Source organism: Cavia porcellus, unplaced genomic scaffold, assembly GCF_034190915.1.
Source record: "Cavia porcellus strain 051 isolate PalLab524CR breed Dunkin Hartley unplaced genomic scaffold, mCavPor4.1 scaffold_21, whole genome shotgun sequence".
NCBI lineage: Eukaryota > Metazoa > Chordata > Mammalia > Rodentia > Caviidae > Cavia > Cavia porcellus.
In genome coordinates, this window is record NW_026947504.1 from 35258786 (window position 1) to 35277618 (window position 18833).

At 46.2% G+C, this 18833-nt stretch overlaps 1 protein-coding gene and 1 pseudogene across 3 annotated transcripts in view; one reads left to right on the forward strand and one right to left on the reverse strand.

The window, feature by feature from the left end:
- Window positions 1-4105, reverse strand: part of Flt1 (fms related receptor tyrosine kinase 1) — a 166883-nt gene extending 162778 nt beyond the window's left edge. For 2 of the 3 annotated variants that reach the window (XM_003477257.4, XM_023560475.2), the window contains exons 1-2: window positions 3925-4105; window positions 3480-3802 (exon numbers count right to left, since the gene is read on the reverse strand). In XM_003477257.4, the coding sequence (XP_003477305.2) occupies window positions 3480-3543 (64 nt within the window). In that variant the 5' untranslated portion in view covers window positions 3544-3802; window positions 3925-4105. Of the gene's footprint in view, window positions 1-3479; window positions 3803-3920 lie in introns of all 3 variants that reach the window. The other variant, XM_013141002.2, reaches the window with a different exon arrangement.
- On the forward strand, window positions 3542-18042 carry LOC100732606 (nascent polypeptide-associated complex subunit alpha-like; annotated as a pseudogene).
- The last annotated feature ends 791 nt before the right edge of the window (window positions 18043-18833 follow it).

Sequence of the window (18833 nt, forward strand, 5' to 3'; positions counted from 1 at the left end):
ATATAGCTCCAACTAGCCCTGACCTCACTGGGTAGCCCAGGCTGGTGGCAAACCTCCTGCTTCAGCCTCCACAGTGCTGTGTGTGTAGGTGTGTGCCACCATGCCGGGTTCAATTTTTATATTATATAATTCAAAATAGATTTTAAAACATCCCAATAGTTTTTACTAAAAGTAAAGCAATTATTTGATTTTTTAAGAGTCACATAAAAATAGGTTCACTTTTTAAATTAGAGGTTTTAACTGCCCTGTTGAAAGTTGGAACTCTTATAATAAAGAAACCTGCAGGGTTTTAGATAACTGGTACCTTTAAGACTTAAAGCAGCCATCATGTAGTGGCACAGTCTGCTGATGAGAAGCTCAAGATAATGATTTACTCCATCAGTGCATTGCTTTTTTCAAAATGCAGTTTATAAAGACCAACTGGGCGGTTAGGTATATACTAATGTACTTGAGAAAAAGAAAGGACAGTGGTTACTGTTGGTAATAGAGACCCACTTCACCCTACCGGCTGCAGCATCCTTTGCTTGAGCACAGCTTCTGTGTGCAAATATAAATACGAGAAAGACAGCGAGGAAGGAGAAGGAGGGGAGGAAGGAAGAAGGGTGACTTCAGCCTGTTTCTTGGAATCATTTACTTAATTTTAGAGTCAGAAAACAGCCTTAGAAATCAACCGTGTACCTTATTTTTTGCATTTTATATATGAAAACAAAAAAACCCCACTTGGTGATTACTACACTTCCTGTTAAGAGCGTTTTCATCCGGGAAAGAAAAGCTAACCAAGTACCTTACTCAAAAATAAAGTAAGACTATTTGAGGAACTAGAGTAGGTGGTTGCCTGGTTTATCAGCAACATGACCCATCAGCTGGAAAATTACGCAGACCGCCTGGGCCCTAAATGATGAAAACATGCAGTTTGGTGGGGGAAGGTTTTGTCAGAAACCTTGACAAAAACAAAAACGCTATGATGTGAAATAAAATTTGAGAGTTGCGTCACATTCAACTTAGAAATAGGTATTATTTTCACCTACTTTCTGAATGAACCTCATGTTATTGTGGACACCAAGTTATAGGAAATTAGTTACAGTGAATTGCAAATGTCAGCTGCTGGAGAACTCAAGAAAAGGGGGAGTTCTGCGGCTATGCTCAAAGGCATGGTGCGGTAAGAGGTTTAAAGCAAGGAAAAAAGACTGCTACATTTCCTACAGAGAAAGATCCCACACAAAAGGACGTGAAAGTATCTGAACTGGGGGCACATTTTTTTGCCTCCTTCCCCCCACAGCTTTGGAAGAAAGTAAATACTCCTTAGAAGCAAAATACAGGACCTCTTTATGTTACTGAATGCCTGCCTGCGCGCACGCACACACCCAGACACACACACACACACACACACACACACACACACACACACACACACACACAATATTGATAACTGATAAATACTCAAAATTGCGGCATCTGCAGAGAGACAGCTCCGGGCTCTACAGAGGTGCAAGCTGACTCCGATAAGCTCAGAGGGTAGAAGGGGGGGCCTCTTTCTGGGAGAAATGCAGCTCCCACCCCCAAAGTAGGCCGAAAAACCCAGACAGGTTTAGGAAGCAGCAGCCCATTGGCGGCGCGAGGTTTGCAAGCCAGCCGGGCAGCCGCGCTGCAGAGGCAGCTACAACCTGCGCGCCAGCCGGCGGATAAAACGTCTCCAAACGCAGGTAAAAGGTCTGCACCTTCCTCCCGCAACACTTGTGAAAACATTTTACAAGCTTGAAAGGACGCCCAGATTCCTGCCCCATTAAATAAGTTCTAATCCAAGAAAAATCACCAGAAGATCCTATGCACGACCCCGTAAAGCTCTCAAGCCAAGACGCTCAACTCAGACAAAACTGCACTTCGCTATACTACACCACGTCTTTGAAATAAAAATGAAAAATGCATGTGAAGCAAAAAACAAAACAAAACAAAACAAAAACCAGTAACATGCGCTTTCTCCCACCATATTTTTTTTGTTGGTTCAAAAGAAATTTACCTAGGTTTATCTTTCTATACCAGACCGGTGAAGTGTTTGTGTTTAATTCGCTAGGCAATCATATTTTAACATAAGCAGCTTTTCAAAACAAAAAATGTGTTTGCAAAATAAAAATGAGTATTTAACAGTCTGTACCTTTCCCAACCTATGAGTTTTCAGAAAGCAGGAGTTCAAACCTGCCTCGGTGTCTATGCGTTTTACCGATCTAATTGCAATTTAGCTCCTGTTATTTAAAAACTGACGATCTGATTAGTTTTCCCACTATGAAAAAAAAAATATTTGTTACAGCCTTTCGGGCTTAGTAAATTTTATTTATTTTAAATAATGGGTTTAACCTTATCGACTATCCTTCCTGGGAATCACTACAATTGATTTACCTTTCGTTCCTGTATTTCAATTATTTTTACTTTTCCCCTTAAAAAGAAGGATGCTGAGAATTGTGGTTCTCTGTGTACTAGAGGACCGAACCACAGGGTCCGGCGTCTCGGCCCCGCTTCGCACAGGCGGCGAGTCCGAGCCCCCAAGTCCCTCGGCTTGGACCCCTGGATGGCGACGGTCTCCGTGCCAACTGTTCCTAAAACCTCCGGCCCCAGCGCTCCACCGCCGGCCTTCAAACGCCCGCCTGGCGAGGGCTGTGCTGACTCAGGCAGCCGAGAAACCTTCAGGCTTCCTCCATCAGTAGCTTTTGGTCCAAACTGTCCTTTTTCTTGGCTCAGAATTTACAGGTCAGGCTTGCAATTCCCGCATTTAACGGTATGTGGGCCCTCTGCTGCCCGGGCAGCGCAGGGTCACGCGTGCCGGCGACCTGAGCCGGCCCGCACCCACGCAGCCCCACCCGGTGCGTGCGCGCAGCGGGGCGGAGGGCGTAGCCGAGCCACGGGCGAGAAGTCCGGCGCGCTGGCCGCACGCGTGTCCCGCGGCCCCAGTGTCCTGCGAGCGCGCGACCCGCTCCACACTGTTCTCCTCCTTCCCCCTCGGGGCGCGAGGCTTGTGCCAGGGTCGCCCAGGTCCCGGCAGCCTTGCGGGCGTCCAGGAGCCGCGGCTCTGGGCTCCGAAGGGTCCCCGGGACGCGCTCCAGGCCGCCGGGAAGCTGGCTCTGGGTGGCAGGAAGGACCGCGTGAGCGGTGCTCCTCGCGCCCGGAGCTTCCGCGGGGAGACTCCTCCCGGGAGCTTGGCAGGGGACCCGGGCTGCGACCCAACGGGGCAGCCCCAGCTCCGACCTGGGGCGCGGAGCCACCGCCGGGTTGGATGGTGATGCCTGCGGGTCCCGGCCAGCCGCTCCGAGGCGCCCCCGCGGAGACAGGGCGCCGTGGCCCCCGCGTGCCCGCTGCGACGAGGGTCCCCGGTTCCCGCCGGAGCTCGCCTCCCCAGGGGGCAGCCTCCCCGTCCCGCGTGCACCTGGCCCCGGCCCGGCCCCGGCCCACAGTCTCCGCGCTCGGCAGCCCCGCCAGCCCCGCCTCACCTGGGAGAAGCAGGCAGCCCAGCAGCGCGCACAGCAGGACGCCGGTGTCCCAGCAGCGGACCATGGTGAGCGCGACGCGGCCTGCTCGCCCGGTCCCCGCGCTCCCTCCGGTCGACGAGCCGGCAGTCCTCTTGCGCTCCCGCTCTGCACCCCGAGAGCTCCTCTCCGAGGCTCCAGCCAGGAGGCAACGCTTCCCCGGGTAATCCTCGCCGCCCAGCGCCCGCTGGCCGCTGCGCTCCAGCCCCGGAGCCCGCTCCGAGCCGCCGCCGCTGGGAGGAGCCGCCAAGAGCGTCCGCCTGGATCTCTCCAGCCTCCCGCGGACCCTGGTGCAGAGGAGCCGAGGGCGGGGGCGATTTAAAGCCCTTCCCCAGCCCACTTCCTACTCCGGCACCTCCTTCCAGTGACGTCAGGGGGTCCCCCACCCCTCATCCGCCTACCCACCTACCCTCTTGTTTCTCCCGGGTTCGCTTCCCTGCGGCTCTGCAGCGGGGCTGGATGCGGGCTGTGCCGGTTGGGGGGCGGGGGCTGTGCGGGAGCCAGCAGCCCGGCCCTGACAGGTTCAGGGTCCTCGCTGCGCGCCCTCCGGCCCCCAGGCTCAGGAAATCCTTCCAGGCTCCCTCCGCCCGGCTTACTCAGCTCTGGGGTCCGCCCGAAACTAGAGAGGGGACAGGGCTGGAGCTCCACCGCCCGGCCCCCGGGGTGGGAAGTCAGATCCAAAGGAAGTTGGCCGCGCCTCCGCGACGGTGTCCTTGGCACCGAAGAGCAAGGCGCAGTCGGGTCCGCTCCCCTTCCCTGCTCTTCCTGCGCTGTCCCTCCGCCCCTGACCCCGCCAGACTGTCCTGAGACGTCTAGGAAGGCGCCAGAGACCCAACGCGCAGGGAGCGCTGGACCAGGACAGTCCGAGGGGACCGGACGCTTGCCTGGCACCTTGGGGAAGACTGCAGACCCGGCTCAGATCCCAGGGGAGGGCGTCTGTGACTTTTTCGGCTGTACTGATGCACCCGCCCAGGTCATTTCCTCAACCCAGTGCTTCCTAGAACAAAACAAGGAATAACACCATGATACCTTTAAAAAGTTGAGGCGTGAAACTGCCCCTGCAAAACTTATGCACTTGAACTTTAATTTCCTAACTTTCTGGTGATTGCTTGCTAACAAGATGAGCAGTTCTGCAACTTTTGGAACAAAACCAGAAGCTAATTTGGGATAGTAGATTATTCGTAATGACACGAATTCCACCTTGTTTGTCTCTTAATTATGTCTCCATCCATGGAGCAGCCCAGTCTTGTCCCAATAAAATACTGCAAGTTTGAAAACCTGGCAGATGGCTGTGATAAAAGAAAGGGGTTGTGATGGCTCCTAAACGGGCCAGTGACTCTTCCTGAAGGACTGGACTCCCTCCCCACCTGGGAAGATTGGGCAACCTGAAATTGCCACATTTCTGTGCCTCAGAGGTGGCCACCCGCAGCTCCCCACAGGCAATGCATGGAGACAGGGCTTTAGCATGTGATCCACACAGGGTCCCTCCCCCACCTCGTGATTCTGAAGAAAAGCAAAACTCCGTGGAGTTAAGGGTCACCTTTGGGTCTGACCGGCCCTTTGTGTTTCTCAGTGCCCCTTGCTTCTCTCCCTGGCTCCTGTGCTTTGCTTCCATCATGCCTCATTCCGCTCAAACCACAGCTGGGAGACCACAGCTGATTCTTCTCCCAACTGGTCCTCAGCCAGGAAAAGCCCGATACACACCCACAGAGCCCTGTGGTTCACCTCCCAGCTGCGTGTTACTCCCAAGGTGTTGATAGCAGCATTGCCCTTCTGCAGCTCGGGCAGAGGGACCCCAGAAGAAAGACCACCATTGCTTGCACGGGGCTCAGGATCTGATGCAGAGGCTGACAAAAAAGAGGCCCTGATAATGCAGGACCAGCTCAGTACTAGAGAGGTGTGGATGTCACCAAGAGTGTAGGTGCAGGCAGACCATCTATAAGGAAAAACCGAGGGCTTCTTAGGAGAGACACATTTTCCCTCAGATAAGTCTGGGAAAATGGTCCATAATACAATCTGCAAAAGTTCATCTTAATGCTTTTTTATTTCCTTAATGCTATTTTTTGAACACAGAAACACTTCCCAAGCCCACTGCCGGAAATGAATCTACATCGAATTTGTGAAGCCAGAATAGGCATTTGATGGACAATTTGAAAGGATCTTTATAGTACTCTAAGATGCTAACCAACTGTGTGAATGTATCGCTCAGTTATTTAAGGTTAATTGAGCCATAGCCAAATCTGGTTTATGGGGGATGGATCCATGATGCAAAAGGCATTGGTCCTTCCCAAATTCCCAACTGTTCTTTTGAAAAGTTGTAGGCTTTTAATAATAGTCAGCAATTTCTTCACAAGGTCTTTTTGTGAGTTGCATTAACATTGTCATCAAGAACTAAAAAAAAAAATGCTAGGAATAGTTCTGAGGGTTTGTTTGCGATTTCATTTTAACTTCAATACAGAGGGAAAAGGTATAACTCTCACCCCTCTCCCCGAAAGAGATAACACTTTTGCATAATGGGCTACAGGACTCTTCTAACTAAATCACACATGAAAGAGGTTTTATAGATAGTACTGATGGAAAAGATCAAATTCAACACGCCTGGTGGGTATAAAAAGCTATTGAAGTGACTATCTGCTTGCTTCCTGCTCACATACAAAAGAACATTTCATCTCCTGTTTGGTTAGCAGAACCAGACACTCTCTCTTGTTATCTGCTGCAAACATTCTTTTGTGGTTTCTTTCTCGCCATTATTCAGGGGCACACTGTTGGTACAGCCAGCAGCTTTAATGTTCAAGACTGTGTGAAAGTGGCACAGTGTCAGTATAAGAGAGCAAAGGGAGCTCAAGGTGGGTCTTCCGATGGTGGCCTGCGCGTGGAGCTGCTCAGCTTCCAGTGGCTGAGGTTCTGTTGGGACTTTCATCCCACATGGGTTAAGCAGCTTGAGGCAAAGTACTTGAGGGAAAGTATACAGCATGAGTTGGCTACAAGAACCCTGTGATCTTATTATCCCTCTGGTGGCATCACATATCCTCGGGACTGTTTGAGCTTCGTGGTTTAATAAGCATACCCTCCCAGATCTCCTGCTGGATGTACCAAGCAGGCACGTTTACAGTTTTGCCAAACAGAAGCCAAACAGTCCAGCGGCTGAAAAGTCTTGCTTATGTCAGCCTGTGGCTATGGCTAGACATGTCCCCATTTCAAAGAATCTAAACACTTGTAACTCAAGGCCTAGGCAATATACCTACCACTGAAAAGGAGAAGGAGAGAGGGAAGGAAGAGAAAGCTATTGTTCTTCCCATCCTCTCGGCCAGTTTCGGGATTTCCTTTATAACCTTGTCTTCCGTGCTGATACCTCCACTGGAAATTTTATTGAATACCTGAGCCTAGAACACCTGTGTACCCTTTTCTCTGGGCTCCTCATCCCTACCCTTTTGCTCACTGGTCTAATGACATGCTGTGGAAATTCCTTCCAGTTGGCCTGGAAGGAAGGGGGCAGCTTATCAGCCTCCCTGCAGGTGAGATGCTCAGTTTCCTTCTAAGGCCCGGGGAACAGCACTGGGAAGGCCTAGGGCTTCTTTTGTGAGTTGCATTGGTTGAGCAAGAAGGGGAAAGAGGTTGCGATGGAAATCGCTGCCTGGGGCAGGGCAGTGTGAGGCAGAGCTTCCATCTACCCCGGCTACTTTCTCTTTTGCCGATTTGGTACTGCGGTTGTTGTTTGTACGATCTGTGTGGGGTTTTTGGTTTTGTTTTTGATGTGGCCTCTTGCTGTGTTGCACAGCCTGCTCTGAACTCTTGGGTTTGACCGGTCATTCTGTCACGGGCTCCCCAGTAGCTGGGTCTGAAGGCCTGTACCATCGCTTCTGGCCAGACAGGATCCTTTGATTTATTCCACGTTCCAGCTGCTTTTTGAAGCTGAGTGCTGAGGTTTTGTACTCTGCATGTCCCTGTTCCTCCCTCTATTCCTAGGGACCATGACAGAGCTTCTGTACTTCTTTCATTGCATCCTAGGTCTCTTCAATAGCACCTTCCTGCCTGGGACATTGAGGGAATAGTTTACGGAATGGCCCTGGTTAAGGACACTTAAGCTTTTGCACAAAAACACGTTTCCTTATGTGGTACACTGTTGACTCATTGACACCCCTCATACTTTGCTTTGTTTGGGTTTGTTTTGTTTTTTTGCAGTACTGGTGATTGAAACCAGGGATGTTCTACTGCTGAGCTACATTCCCAACCCTATTTTACCTTTTATTTTGAGACAGGGTATCACTAAGTTGCTAAGTTGCCCAGGCTGAGTTTGAACTTGTGATCCTCCCAGCTCAGCCTGCTGAGAAGCTGGTGTTGCAGTGTGTGTCACACATCTGGCTCACGCACGTTAGTGTTATACAGCTTTCTATCCCACTGAAATCTTTTGGTCAAGGAACCTGTCATTCAGTGATTTTTCTACAGTTCTGGGTACTAATTATCCACAAATGTGAAAAAGTGTCTTCTGAGTCATCACCAAAATCACTGGCTAGGGAATCTAATGGTCCCATGCCATAGACATTCAATACATTGTGTGTGTTTTTTTCCTGGGTTTTTTTCCCTCCTCTTTTTTAAAAATCATAATTAACCCAGAGCCGACCAAATGAGTGGATGGCTGAATGAAAACAGAGTTGTCCAGGGGCCAAGTAAACCAAGGACTCATATTATTACTTCATGAAGTTATCTCTAGATGCGGGCACACCATCTAAACTCATTAACATTTACTGTTTCATTATTTAGGAGTAATTGATAGTTTTAGCAAGAGAAAACTAGACAGGTATGTTTTGTTCACAGTATCCTAGGAAACAGAAAGGTCACGCCTATGTAATTAGCAAAGCACAGTACAAGAGAAAAGGTGAAACAGACAAATAATACTTAAAGCAGTTACCATGAACCCTGGCATTTGGGAGGTTGAGACAAAAAGATCTTGAGTTTGAAGCCAGCCTGGGGAATTTAGGCAATTCAGCAACCTGTTCTCAAAACATAAAAGCAACTCCTCCCAAAACACAAAAACTAAGGAAATCTTCATAATCATCATCTGTTAATTATGATTAACCATTTTGCTTAAGGCCAAGTTTATCTTAATACTTAACTACTTCTTAGTTTTTCACTTTTAATACCCATTTTCCTAAAAGTGACTCAGCTTTACCTTTCTTTATTGCAGAATAGTATTCCACTATGTGTAAATAAAACATTTTCTTTATCCAGTCATCTGTTGGAAGACATATAAGCCAAGATTTAGCTATTATGAATTGTGCTGCTATAAACATGGCTATGCGTGGGTCATTATATATGAGGTCTTTAACTCTTTCAAGAAGATGCTGAGAGGAGAAATAGCTAGATCAAGTGGAATTTCAGATTTTTTAGGAAATTTACATTGATTTCCATATTGGTTGTACTAGTTAACATTCCCACCAACAAATTGGAAGAGTCTCTATCTCTATGGCCTTGATATCATGTGTTATCATTTGATTTCTTGCTAGTATCCATTTTTTCTGGGGTAAGATCTCAGTGTTGTTTTAATTTCTCTAATGGCCAGAGACGTTCAGTGTTTCTTCAGGTATTCATTGGCCATCTGTTCTTCTTTTTCTGAGAAGTCTCTATTTGTTTTACTTGCTTATTATTTAGTTCGGTCTTTTATTTGGATGGAGCTAAATATCTTTGAGTTCTTTATGTATTTCAGATATGAGTCCTCTGTCTGAGGAATTGATGACTATTTTTTTCCAATCTGTAGGTTGTCTTTTCACGCTATTTGTTTTGTTTTGTTTTCTCCTATGCATAAGCTTTTCAATTTAATATGACCTCTGTCTTAGTTACTTTTCTTGTTGTTGAGATAAAATACCCAACACTCACAAGTTAAGGGAGGAAAGGTTTATTTACCTCACAGTATGTAGAAGTTTCATTCCATAAGTGGCTGGCTCCAAGGTAGGGTGGCCTGGCAGACAGGGCTTGCAGAGGAGAAACAGTTCATGGCAGGCTGAAGGTAGCAAAGCAAGCAAGCGAGAGACCTTAGCAGCTTTTTCTGCCCCATTTATACACTCTCTAGGCTACTGAGATTAGGACAATGCCAGACATCCATGATTGCACCATGAATCAATCACACACTCTAGATCCAGCCACCTCTGAAGAAGCCCCATCCATGAGCTCATGAGGCTTTGGGGGAACATCCAAACAGAAGCCCTAACATTCTTCCCCTGGGCCCCCAAGACTCACGTACATCCCTTTGTGCAAAAGGAATTTAATCCATCTCTAAGAGTTGCTAAAGTCCTCACAGTTTCAGCACTGCTGAAAAGTCCAAGTCCAAAGTCTCTTCTGGAATGTAAGGCACAATCTTAAATGCAAGCCCCTGTATAAATGAAAAGAAAGTTGAATGTTTCCAACATGTAATGGTACAAGATACACATTTCCATCCAAAAGGTACACATAGAATACAAAGGAAAGGGAACAAAGCAAGTCCAAAATCCAACAGGGCAAACATCAAGTCCCTTAGGTCCGTGTACAGCATCCAAGGCAATCTGTGGCAAGATATAAACTCCAAAGGGTTCGGGTAGCTCTGCCCCTACAGCACCACTGCTGGCAGCAGCTCCCGGGGCTTTTCTCTCGGGCCCACTATGCTTCTCTTCTCACAGGCTTTCTCTGACAATCCATGTTCCTGGCTTCTCCAGAACTTTTGGGGTCTCCACCACACCTTTGGCTTCACGCTCACAGCTTCACACACTGCCCCCTCCAGGGCACACTGCCCGGCCTCCAGGGCCTTCCTGTAAAATGTCAGTGGAAGCCACTCTGGTATCCTGCAGGCACACCAGACCAGCGTGTGGGTGACTGGTTTTAGTCTGCTGTCGGCTGGAGCAGCCGCCAGGTTCCTTCTCTCTTGACTGTGGAGGTCCAGTGCGTATCAACCAAATCCTGAGGAACAGCTTCCCTAGGCTGGCATTCTGGAATTGTGCTCTGGGACTCTGAGAGTGGAGTGCTGTTATTTTGTGTGTTGTCCTCAGGCCATCTTTTCTGGTGTCTTCCTTTGAAATACCTGGCTCTTTCTTGCTAGTCTTTTCAGTAACCAATTTCTGCTCTGTTCCACCTTTGCAGGCTGTGACTTTACTGAAGCTTCCTTTCTGGCCAAACTCACATTTTAAATCATCCTGCTGGGCCTTTTGCTCTTGATTCCCAACACAGATCTGGCTAAAGCTCCCAACAGCAGCCATACCACTGCCTCAACATTAGACTGCCTTAAAATGTCTTCTACATGATTAACTAGTCTGCCACCCTTAATGTTAGTCTCAGGCAGAGTCTTTGGACACAAGCAAAATGCATACAAACTTTCTGCCAAGGTATAACGCACATCACCTATAGTCCAAGAGCCAATGTGGTCCATCTTCCCAGCAGAAACCTCTTGAGCTGGTCTTTATTGGCAGGATTTCAATCAGGCTTCTCATTTTCTGAGCTCTGACCAGAATCTTTCATGCAGTACAGCTTAAGGTATTTCAGCTCTACTTTTTCCACCTGCATATATGAACCTTTTCTAACTCTTTCCCTTCCCACAAGTCGCAAGAGTCACTGATCCACATGGTCAGGTATAGTCATAGTGATGACTCTACTTCTCTGGTACCAAATGCTATCATTTTTTTTGTACTGGGGATCAAACTCATGACCTTATGCTTGTCAGGCAGGTGCTTTCACCACTGAACTAAACTCCTAGCCCTCCAAATTCTATCTTACTTTTTTCTTGTTGCTGAAACAAAATACTCAGCACCTAATGATAAAGTGGAAAGGGTCTATTTAGCCCACTGTTTGTGGAAGTTTCAGCCCCTAATCAGCTGGTTCCAAGGTGGGGCTGGCATTGCAGAAGAGAAATAGTTCATGACAGGCATAAGATAGCAAGCAAGCAAGGGACCCTGGCAGCTTTCCCTGCTCCCCTTTTATACTCTACGTAGGCTACTAGGATCAGGGCAGGGACAAACAAACCAGTGGGTTGATTTAGCAATCACACACCCTTAATCCCAGCACTGCACTGTGAGTCAGTCAGCCACACACTCTAGCTCCATCTATCTCTGAAAAAACCTCACCTATGACTGCATAAGACTCTGGGGGACATCTAGACACATGCCATGGTAAGGGCCAACACTTTACTATCATGTTTCTACCTTTCCTGTCTTCTCCTGTCATCTTCTTTCATCTGTGTTTTTCTTGGATATTTTGGAGCAAATATCAGACATTTTATTGCTTAATCACACTGCGCTGTGTCTATTTTATTTTTGTACCAGTGATGGAACTCATGACCTTACGCTTGCCAGGCAGGCATTGTGCCACTGAGCTAAATCCCCAGTGCCAACCACACTGTGTCTGATGCTTTGCTCTTATGTTTAAAAACAAAACATGTCTCTTCTTGGGATTGATTTTTTTCTCTAATGTGAATACATGGGAGTCATGGTAAAATACAGAAACACAGATTCCCACTCCTTCTACCAGTGTAACGAGGACATTTTTATCATATGATACAAAAATAAAATTACACCTAAAAATGAATGAAAACCTGCTCATGATGTGCTTTTCTGATAATAATTGGGAGCAATGTTTTAGTTTATCTAGAATTTTATTTTTGTATTTATGGACTTACTATAAAGCCACTAATTAGACTTAATCCCCCTCCAGCAGCAGGGAGAAGCTGAAGGCTCTAACTTCCTTAACGGGGGCAGATGTACCATGGATTGCTCCCCTGGGGATGTTAAGGGAGAGACAGGGCAGCTTTCTGCACGGAGCTGACAGCACGGGGCAGAATATGTCTGGGATCCCCAGGGTTTCTGCTGCCCGCCTTGCTGCCAGCCACAAGGAGCCGCCTAGGAGGAGCCTGGACGAGGAGAAGGAAGGAAAGGGCTGGTCTTCCATTCCATAGCCAGCTGACCTGCTCTGCGGGCGTGCCGGGGGTGAAGAAGGAAGGGTAAATGTGGAGAACTCCGCTAGTTACCCATTTTTACTCAGAGGTGGAACTGAAATCTATGGCTTTTGTGACCTTCCTAGTCCAAGCCAGGTCACTACACAAAACTGTGTCTGCCTGCCTGTCCACCAGCTTACATACCTACCTATCTCTGTCATCTACTGATATACGTGTTAGTCTCTATAATCTACTTATCTATCTAAGCTACCATCCATCTGTACCACCATCTATCTAGCTATTTAATCTATTATTGTGTAACCCATCCCTACCATCTATCAGTCATCTATCTATCATCCATCCACCATTATCACAACATCACTCTCTCCATTCCCTATATACAGTTTTGTTCAGGGTCATGGCACAGCAATCTGTTGCATTTCTGTTTTGGACCTGAACCACAGCATTCCTCTAAACTGGTTAACAGAGTTGGTTGCTTCTAGTTGCCTATTCCTCTCCATATGGCTGAACCCCTAACCCAGCAATCTCCCCAGTGCCCCCATCAGGCAATGCTTAGCTACCTTAAAAATGTTCTTGGAACCCCAGAGTTCTTCCAGGCTCTTCCCCTCCCTGTCCTCCTGTTCACTATCTGTCAGTCTAAAAGTTCTACCCAGCCCTTCCAGTATTACATGATGAAACATTAAATGTGTCTGCCGAGGGTTCGCGCATGCTCAACCCTGTTCAGGGAGACTTTGCACCCTGTCCTCTCCCCCTTCCGTCTTCCGCCTCCACATGACCTTCTTTCCACAGTACACGGACTTCGTTCCCTCTTTCTCTCTCTGATTTAAATGTTACTACCCTCAAAACCATTCCCAATTTCATAACAAATAAGCCGAGTTAGCTCATAACTGTATCTCATTTTTAATTGCCTTATGATCCTTTCCTAATATTTCATGTAAATTTAGTCTTCTCAAATTTATTACAAGGTTCTCCCTGGAAGTACTTACATCTTCCATAGGACTATTTCAATCACACGAGCACTGTATCATGTACAGAGAGAGCATGGGCTCAAAAATATTAATAAATGAAAAATACATTTTCAGGACCATATACCATGACCTGAACTAATAGTCATCTTGGAACACCCAGCTCAGCTGAATCAGCATGTGCAGAGTGTGGAGAGCCCACCCGAGGATTGCTACCAACAGCATAAAAGGAGAATTGGAGGGGAAGGTGGTGTGCTGTTGGCTCTCCTGGAGAAATTGTCACACTGGTTTTCCTAGTATGAACTCAGTTGTTCTCATCATCGGGGAGCTTGAGAGACCTAGTGAGGTCACTGTGGATGGAAGAGATTCTTTTGAGGGGAGCTCTGTCCTTACCTTGAAAGCTGCTTCCTGATCCCAGTGCATATTCTTCAGCCACTGGCACAGCTCCTTCACCCCACTGGCACAGACTTTCTAGCTTCCACCGACGACCTTTGGGCCTTCCCAGTGCAGGACCTTGATATAGAGATTTGCAAGAGACATTGCTGTGGGCTCTGGGCCTCCAACTGGACTCGTAGAGGAAACTGCTGTGGGATGCAGGGCCTGAGCTGGATTCTTTGGGTCTCTAATATGTGAAATATTTCCTGTGCCCTTTTGCATTCCCTGGGTGAATATTATAAAGTAATCCTATAAATTATATGCTCTGTATTAAATCTTTTCCCCTGTAAGCCCTGTTGCAACAGTTTTCTTGTGACCACTCGGTCAGGTCACTGTCACTGAGCTGATGGAAGACTTCTCGGGTAAAGCAAGAATACTGATGAGGGTCAGCACGCACGTGTGCCTGTACCTAACAGTCCAGTGACAAATTCAATTCACTTTGGAATATTTTATGATATGGAAAATAATATTTTGAAGCTGTTAAAGATAATAGTTGCAACAGTCATCTACAAATAGGGAGAAATAAAAACATTCTATGTACAAAAAAAGACTGGGGGGCTGAGGATTTAGCTCAGCAACATAAGCGCCTGCCTTGCAAGCTGGTGGTCGTGAGTTCGATCCCTGGTACCGATAAAAAGGAATAAAACAAACAAACAAGACTGTGAACCATCCATCCCAAGTGATCACATTGGCTCCATAGACATGAGGGAGTTGTGACTGCCCCTCCAGGTCACCCCACCTTTTCATTTTTCTAAAATATTTTAACTTAGACTAAAAACGTCTATGAAAGGAGCGGCCTCAGTCCCGGGAAGCATGGCATGGAGCAGCCGAGGTGAAGACTAATCCGCCGAGCTGATCTGGAGGAGCACAGCACCTTATCTGCCTTGAGCTGGAAGTAACCACGGTCCATCCGGAGAACTGAAGGGCAGAGCCCCTGGGGTCAGCCAGGCACCTCCACCTCCCACAGGCCCTGAAGCGAGGCATAGAAAGTCCGGCCTGACTGCATCCCAAGAATGAAGATCTTCAGAAAAAACTACTCATTCGGTAGCACAGGAAATTTTTCTTTGTGTTGATCCTTTAAAAACCATGCTCTGTTTGGTATTACTGTCATTTTGCTTGTTTGGGGGGAGACAGCATTGTGGTTTTTGTTTTTCTCTTATCTGTTAGTTCCTTTTGTCTTTTCTTCTTCCAGCTGTTTTTCTCTTCTTTTTTATAGCTCCTGTTGTTGCTCTGTTCATACTTTTTCTTCTTTTTCTCATCTGTTCTTTCCAGCAACTGCTCTCCACCACACTAGTTTCCCTTTACTCCTCGGCAGGACACCTCATAGCTCAGGGATGAATTTTCCACATTTTGCTTTTTTCATTCGCCTGTTCCCCACTTCCTCCACATTACTAGAAGAGCTACTAAGTTCTTCTCTAGATACAGTTAACGTTACACTAATTTGAATACTGTGTCACTGACAGTAGAGGTAAAGTTCCATTCAATAGATATTTCCTGTTGCTCAATAGTTATTGATATTTAGTTTGTCCTAATGTTTATATTATAATTATAAACCTCTTCTTGGGACAAAGGTTGGGTTTTACTGGTCCAAATCCTGAGGGTTTGTCAATATTCACTTTGTGTTTGATGCCATAATGCTGGCTTTATTACTGTGGTGAAGGTGACATAGCTCTTGCTGTGAACTGATTTTTTTGAGATGTCAATAACTGGATAGCCTTGGAGTGATTTACCATACTATGGCCCATCCCTGGAAAACCTGGTACAGGGTCAGATACACTGCCACATCCCTTCTCAAGATAATGGAAATGGTTGGATCCTGGACCACTGGCAAAATTCAGTAGTTAGTCACACTCAGAGGACATCACAGGAAAGTAAATGGCAAATAACAAGATCTCCATACTAGAAACAAAGATTTCTATTACAATCAACCCACAAGCCTCACCACCAACAATAACAAAACCCAGGTCAGGGACGTAACTCAACAGCACCGAACCTGCCTGGCAAGCACAAGGTCCTGATTCCTGGTACCAAAAACAAACAAAAAATAACAAAACCCAAACAAATGGATAAACAAAGAGAAACAGAAACATGAGAATACATACCGGCAAAATGCCTCCCAAAACTCCCAAATCTCTAAAGTTGATTCATAGAAAGGAAGAATTAAAACTGTACAACCAAATTATTCAAAAGATATAAGGGAGATAACAAAATGGATCAATGTGCCATTTGATAAGCACACAGAAAATATAAGTGATAAGATATTGGGTCAAATAAACAAAATCATCAGTGAGTCTAAAGAAGACGGCAGGCTCACTCTCTTTCTGTCACCATCGTGGTTCTATATTCTTCACATAAAAGGGACATGAAACCGCAAAAGCCTTCCCTGCCACAGAGCAGGAGTTGCCACGGCCCCAGGCTGAGACAGGGTCTGGAACCGAATCTGACAGTAATGATTAAGTGCCAGAGTTTATGAACAAGACTTCACACAAGCCAGCATACAACAAGGCCAGCTAGGGGCGGGGGGGGGGGGGGGAGCTCAGCAGCACAGCAGCTGCCTGTCAAGCACAAGGTCCTGAGTTTCATGTTTGATTCCTGGTTCAAAAAACAAACAAATAAAACAAAAAACCACTGCAAGCCCAGCAACCAGTCAGTAAATCAAAACAGAGTCAGAGTGAGCAAAAAGCAATGTCCAACCAGGATCTTTGGTAGGTTATAGGGGTTATTAGAGTCAGTATCCAGAAATCTTAGAATATCCTGTTTGTCACCACAAAAGCAAGTATTTATAAGAGCCCAGCTTCAGGTACCTACATAGTTTTGGAGGAAGTCAAGGTTGAGGATTTATCTCAGCCAACAATTACCGGGTAGTAAGAAACTCAAAGTTCAAGGTGAAGCTATCTCAAACATTCAAGAAAATACACAGATACTAACTGTATGTTATGGATTAAAAACTGGTGGTCGGGGCTGGGAATTTAGCTCAGCGGCATAAGCACCTGCCTTGTAAGCAGGCAGTCGTGAGTTCGATCCCCGGTACCCATAAAAAGGAAAAAGACAAAAGAAAAAAAAACGTAGTGGCCAACTTAATGCCAGCTGAATTAAATTAGCATGGTGCTGAGTGTAGATGTTCCACCTGAGGAAAGTTCCCAGCATAAATAGAGATGAGGAGGAGAAGCTAGGTGTTGTGGGTTTCTCTAATGTTGCTGGTTGAGCCATTGGTTCTCCTGGAGGAGCTCGTCATGACTAGCTTCCCCAGTGTGAGTTTGACCATAGTCATCAGAGGAGCTCAGGATCTTGGTAAGAGTGGCTGTGGTTTACTGTGGGGGAGCTCTGGTCCTTACATGGAGCATCGCTTCCTGGCTCTGGAGGGGGAAGACGTGTGCTGTTTAATCTCCAGAACACTCATTATGCTGCCTTTCTGGCAGGTACTCGACTGTACTTATCATCGGAGGGGCTTAAGACCTTCATGTCACTGTGGATGGCTGTGGTGCTTTTCAGGACAGCCCTGGTCTTTATTATGAGCATGACTTCTTGGCTCCAGCGTAGAACCCTCAATCTACCAACACAGCTCCTTCATCCTGCTGGCATAGTCTCTTACTTTCTATCACTGACCTTTGGGCCTTCCTGGCACGGATCCATAAAACAGACTGGTGTGGGGTCTGGGGATTTAGCTCAGCGGCATAAGCACCTGTCTTGCAAGCAGGCGGTCATGAATTCAATCCCCGGTATGAATAAAAATGAAAAAGACAAAAAAAAAAAACCCAAAAACAAACAAACAAACAAACAAACAAGACCAGACTGGTATGAGTCCTTCTCGTGGGCTCTAGACCTCCAGTTGGACTCATGGTGGGCATTGTCTTGGGCTCTAGGTCTTCATCTGAACTCGTGCAGGACATTGCTATGGGATCCAGGCCCTGGGCTGAATATCTGAGTCTTTAGAGTTATGGACAGATTTCCTACACTTTCTTGTGTTTTACTCTGGGTGACCATTGTAAAATAATAATATAAATTCTGTGTCCTGTTTCTCACTGTTCTTCTCAAAACTCCTAACTACAACACTGTACAAGAGGAGAGTAAAGAAGAAGAGGTCGGTGAAACAGGCATAGAAGTTAAGGACATAGAACTGTCAAGTATGTCACAAGGTGCTGGGGCAAAGGCAGGCTGAGCCCCGAAGAACAACAGCAATGATCATATAAATGATATTATGGAGCTAACAACGTAAGCATCTGAAAGGTTGACTTTTGGTGTTTCAAAAAGGTCACTGCAGTTTGGTTTGAAATTTGTACAGTTTCTGTCACTCAGAGTTGTGACTCATTGGATGAAAAACTAAAGACACTAACTAAAGAAGAGAAGAGCTAAACAAAATGATGCAAAACACAAAACCAGGAGAGAAAAGAGTTAGAATCTATAAAAAAGGCTCCAAATAGAAATTCAGGAGGTTAAAAATTCTATTGAAATTGTGAACAGCAGAAATTACCAGTGTCAGAACAGGTTCAGAACTAGAAGACAAAGCTAGTGTCAGTAGCCAATTAGTGAGAGATACCTTAAAAACAACAAGAGAACATAAAAAATGGACCCAACAGCTCCTAGATGATACAAAGAAGGCTAATCTAAGATTAAATGGAATTAAATAATTTTACATGCAGAAAAGTGAGGCATATAGAACTCCAAATAGCCATGCTCAGAAAGGGACCTTTCCAAAACACATCACAGTCAAAATCCCAGAAGTACAACACAAAAACAGAATCTTAAAAGCTGTTAGAAAAAACCAACAAATCATTTGTAAAGGGAAGCCCATTAGAATTACAGGAGACTTGTCAATACGAATGTTAGAGACTGGGAGATCACTGAGTAAATATCCCCTCCAAATTCCAACTCAGGATGACATATCTTTTTACTTATTTAATTAATTAAGTTTACTGGTACATTTTACTGGTACACATAATGATCACATTCACCATAGGCAATTTGTACCTGTACATAATACAAGGGATGAAATATCTTGCAAAACTA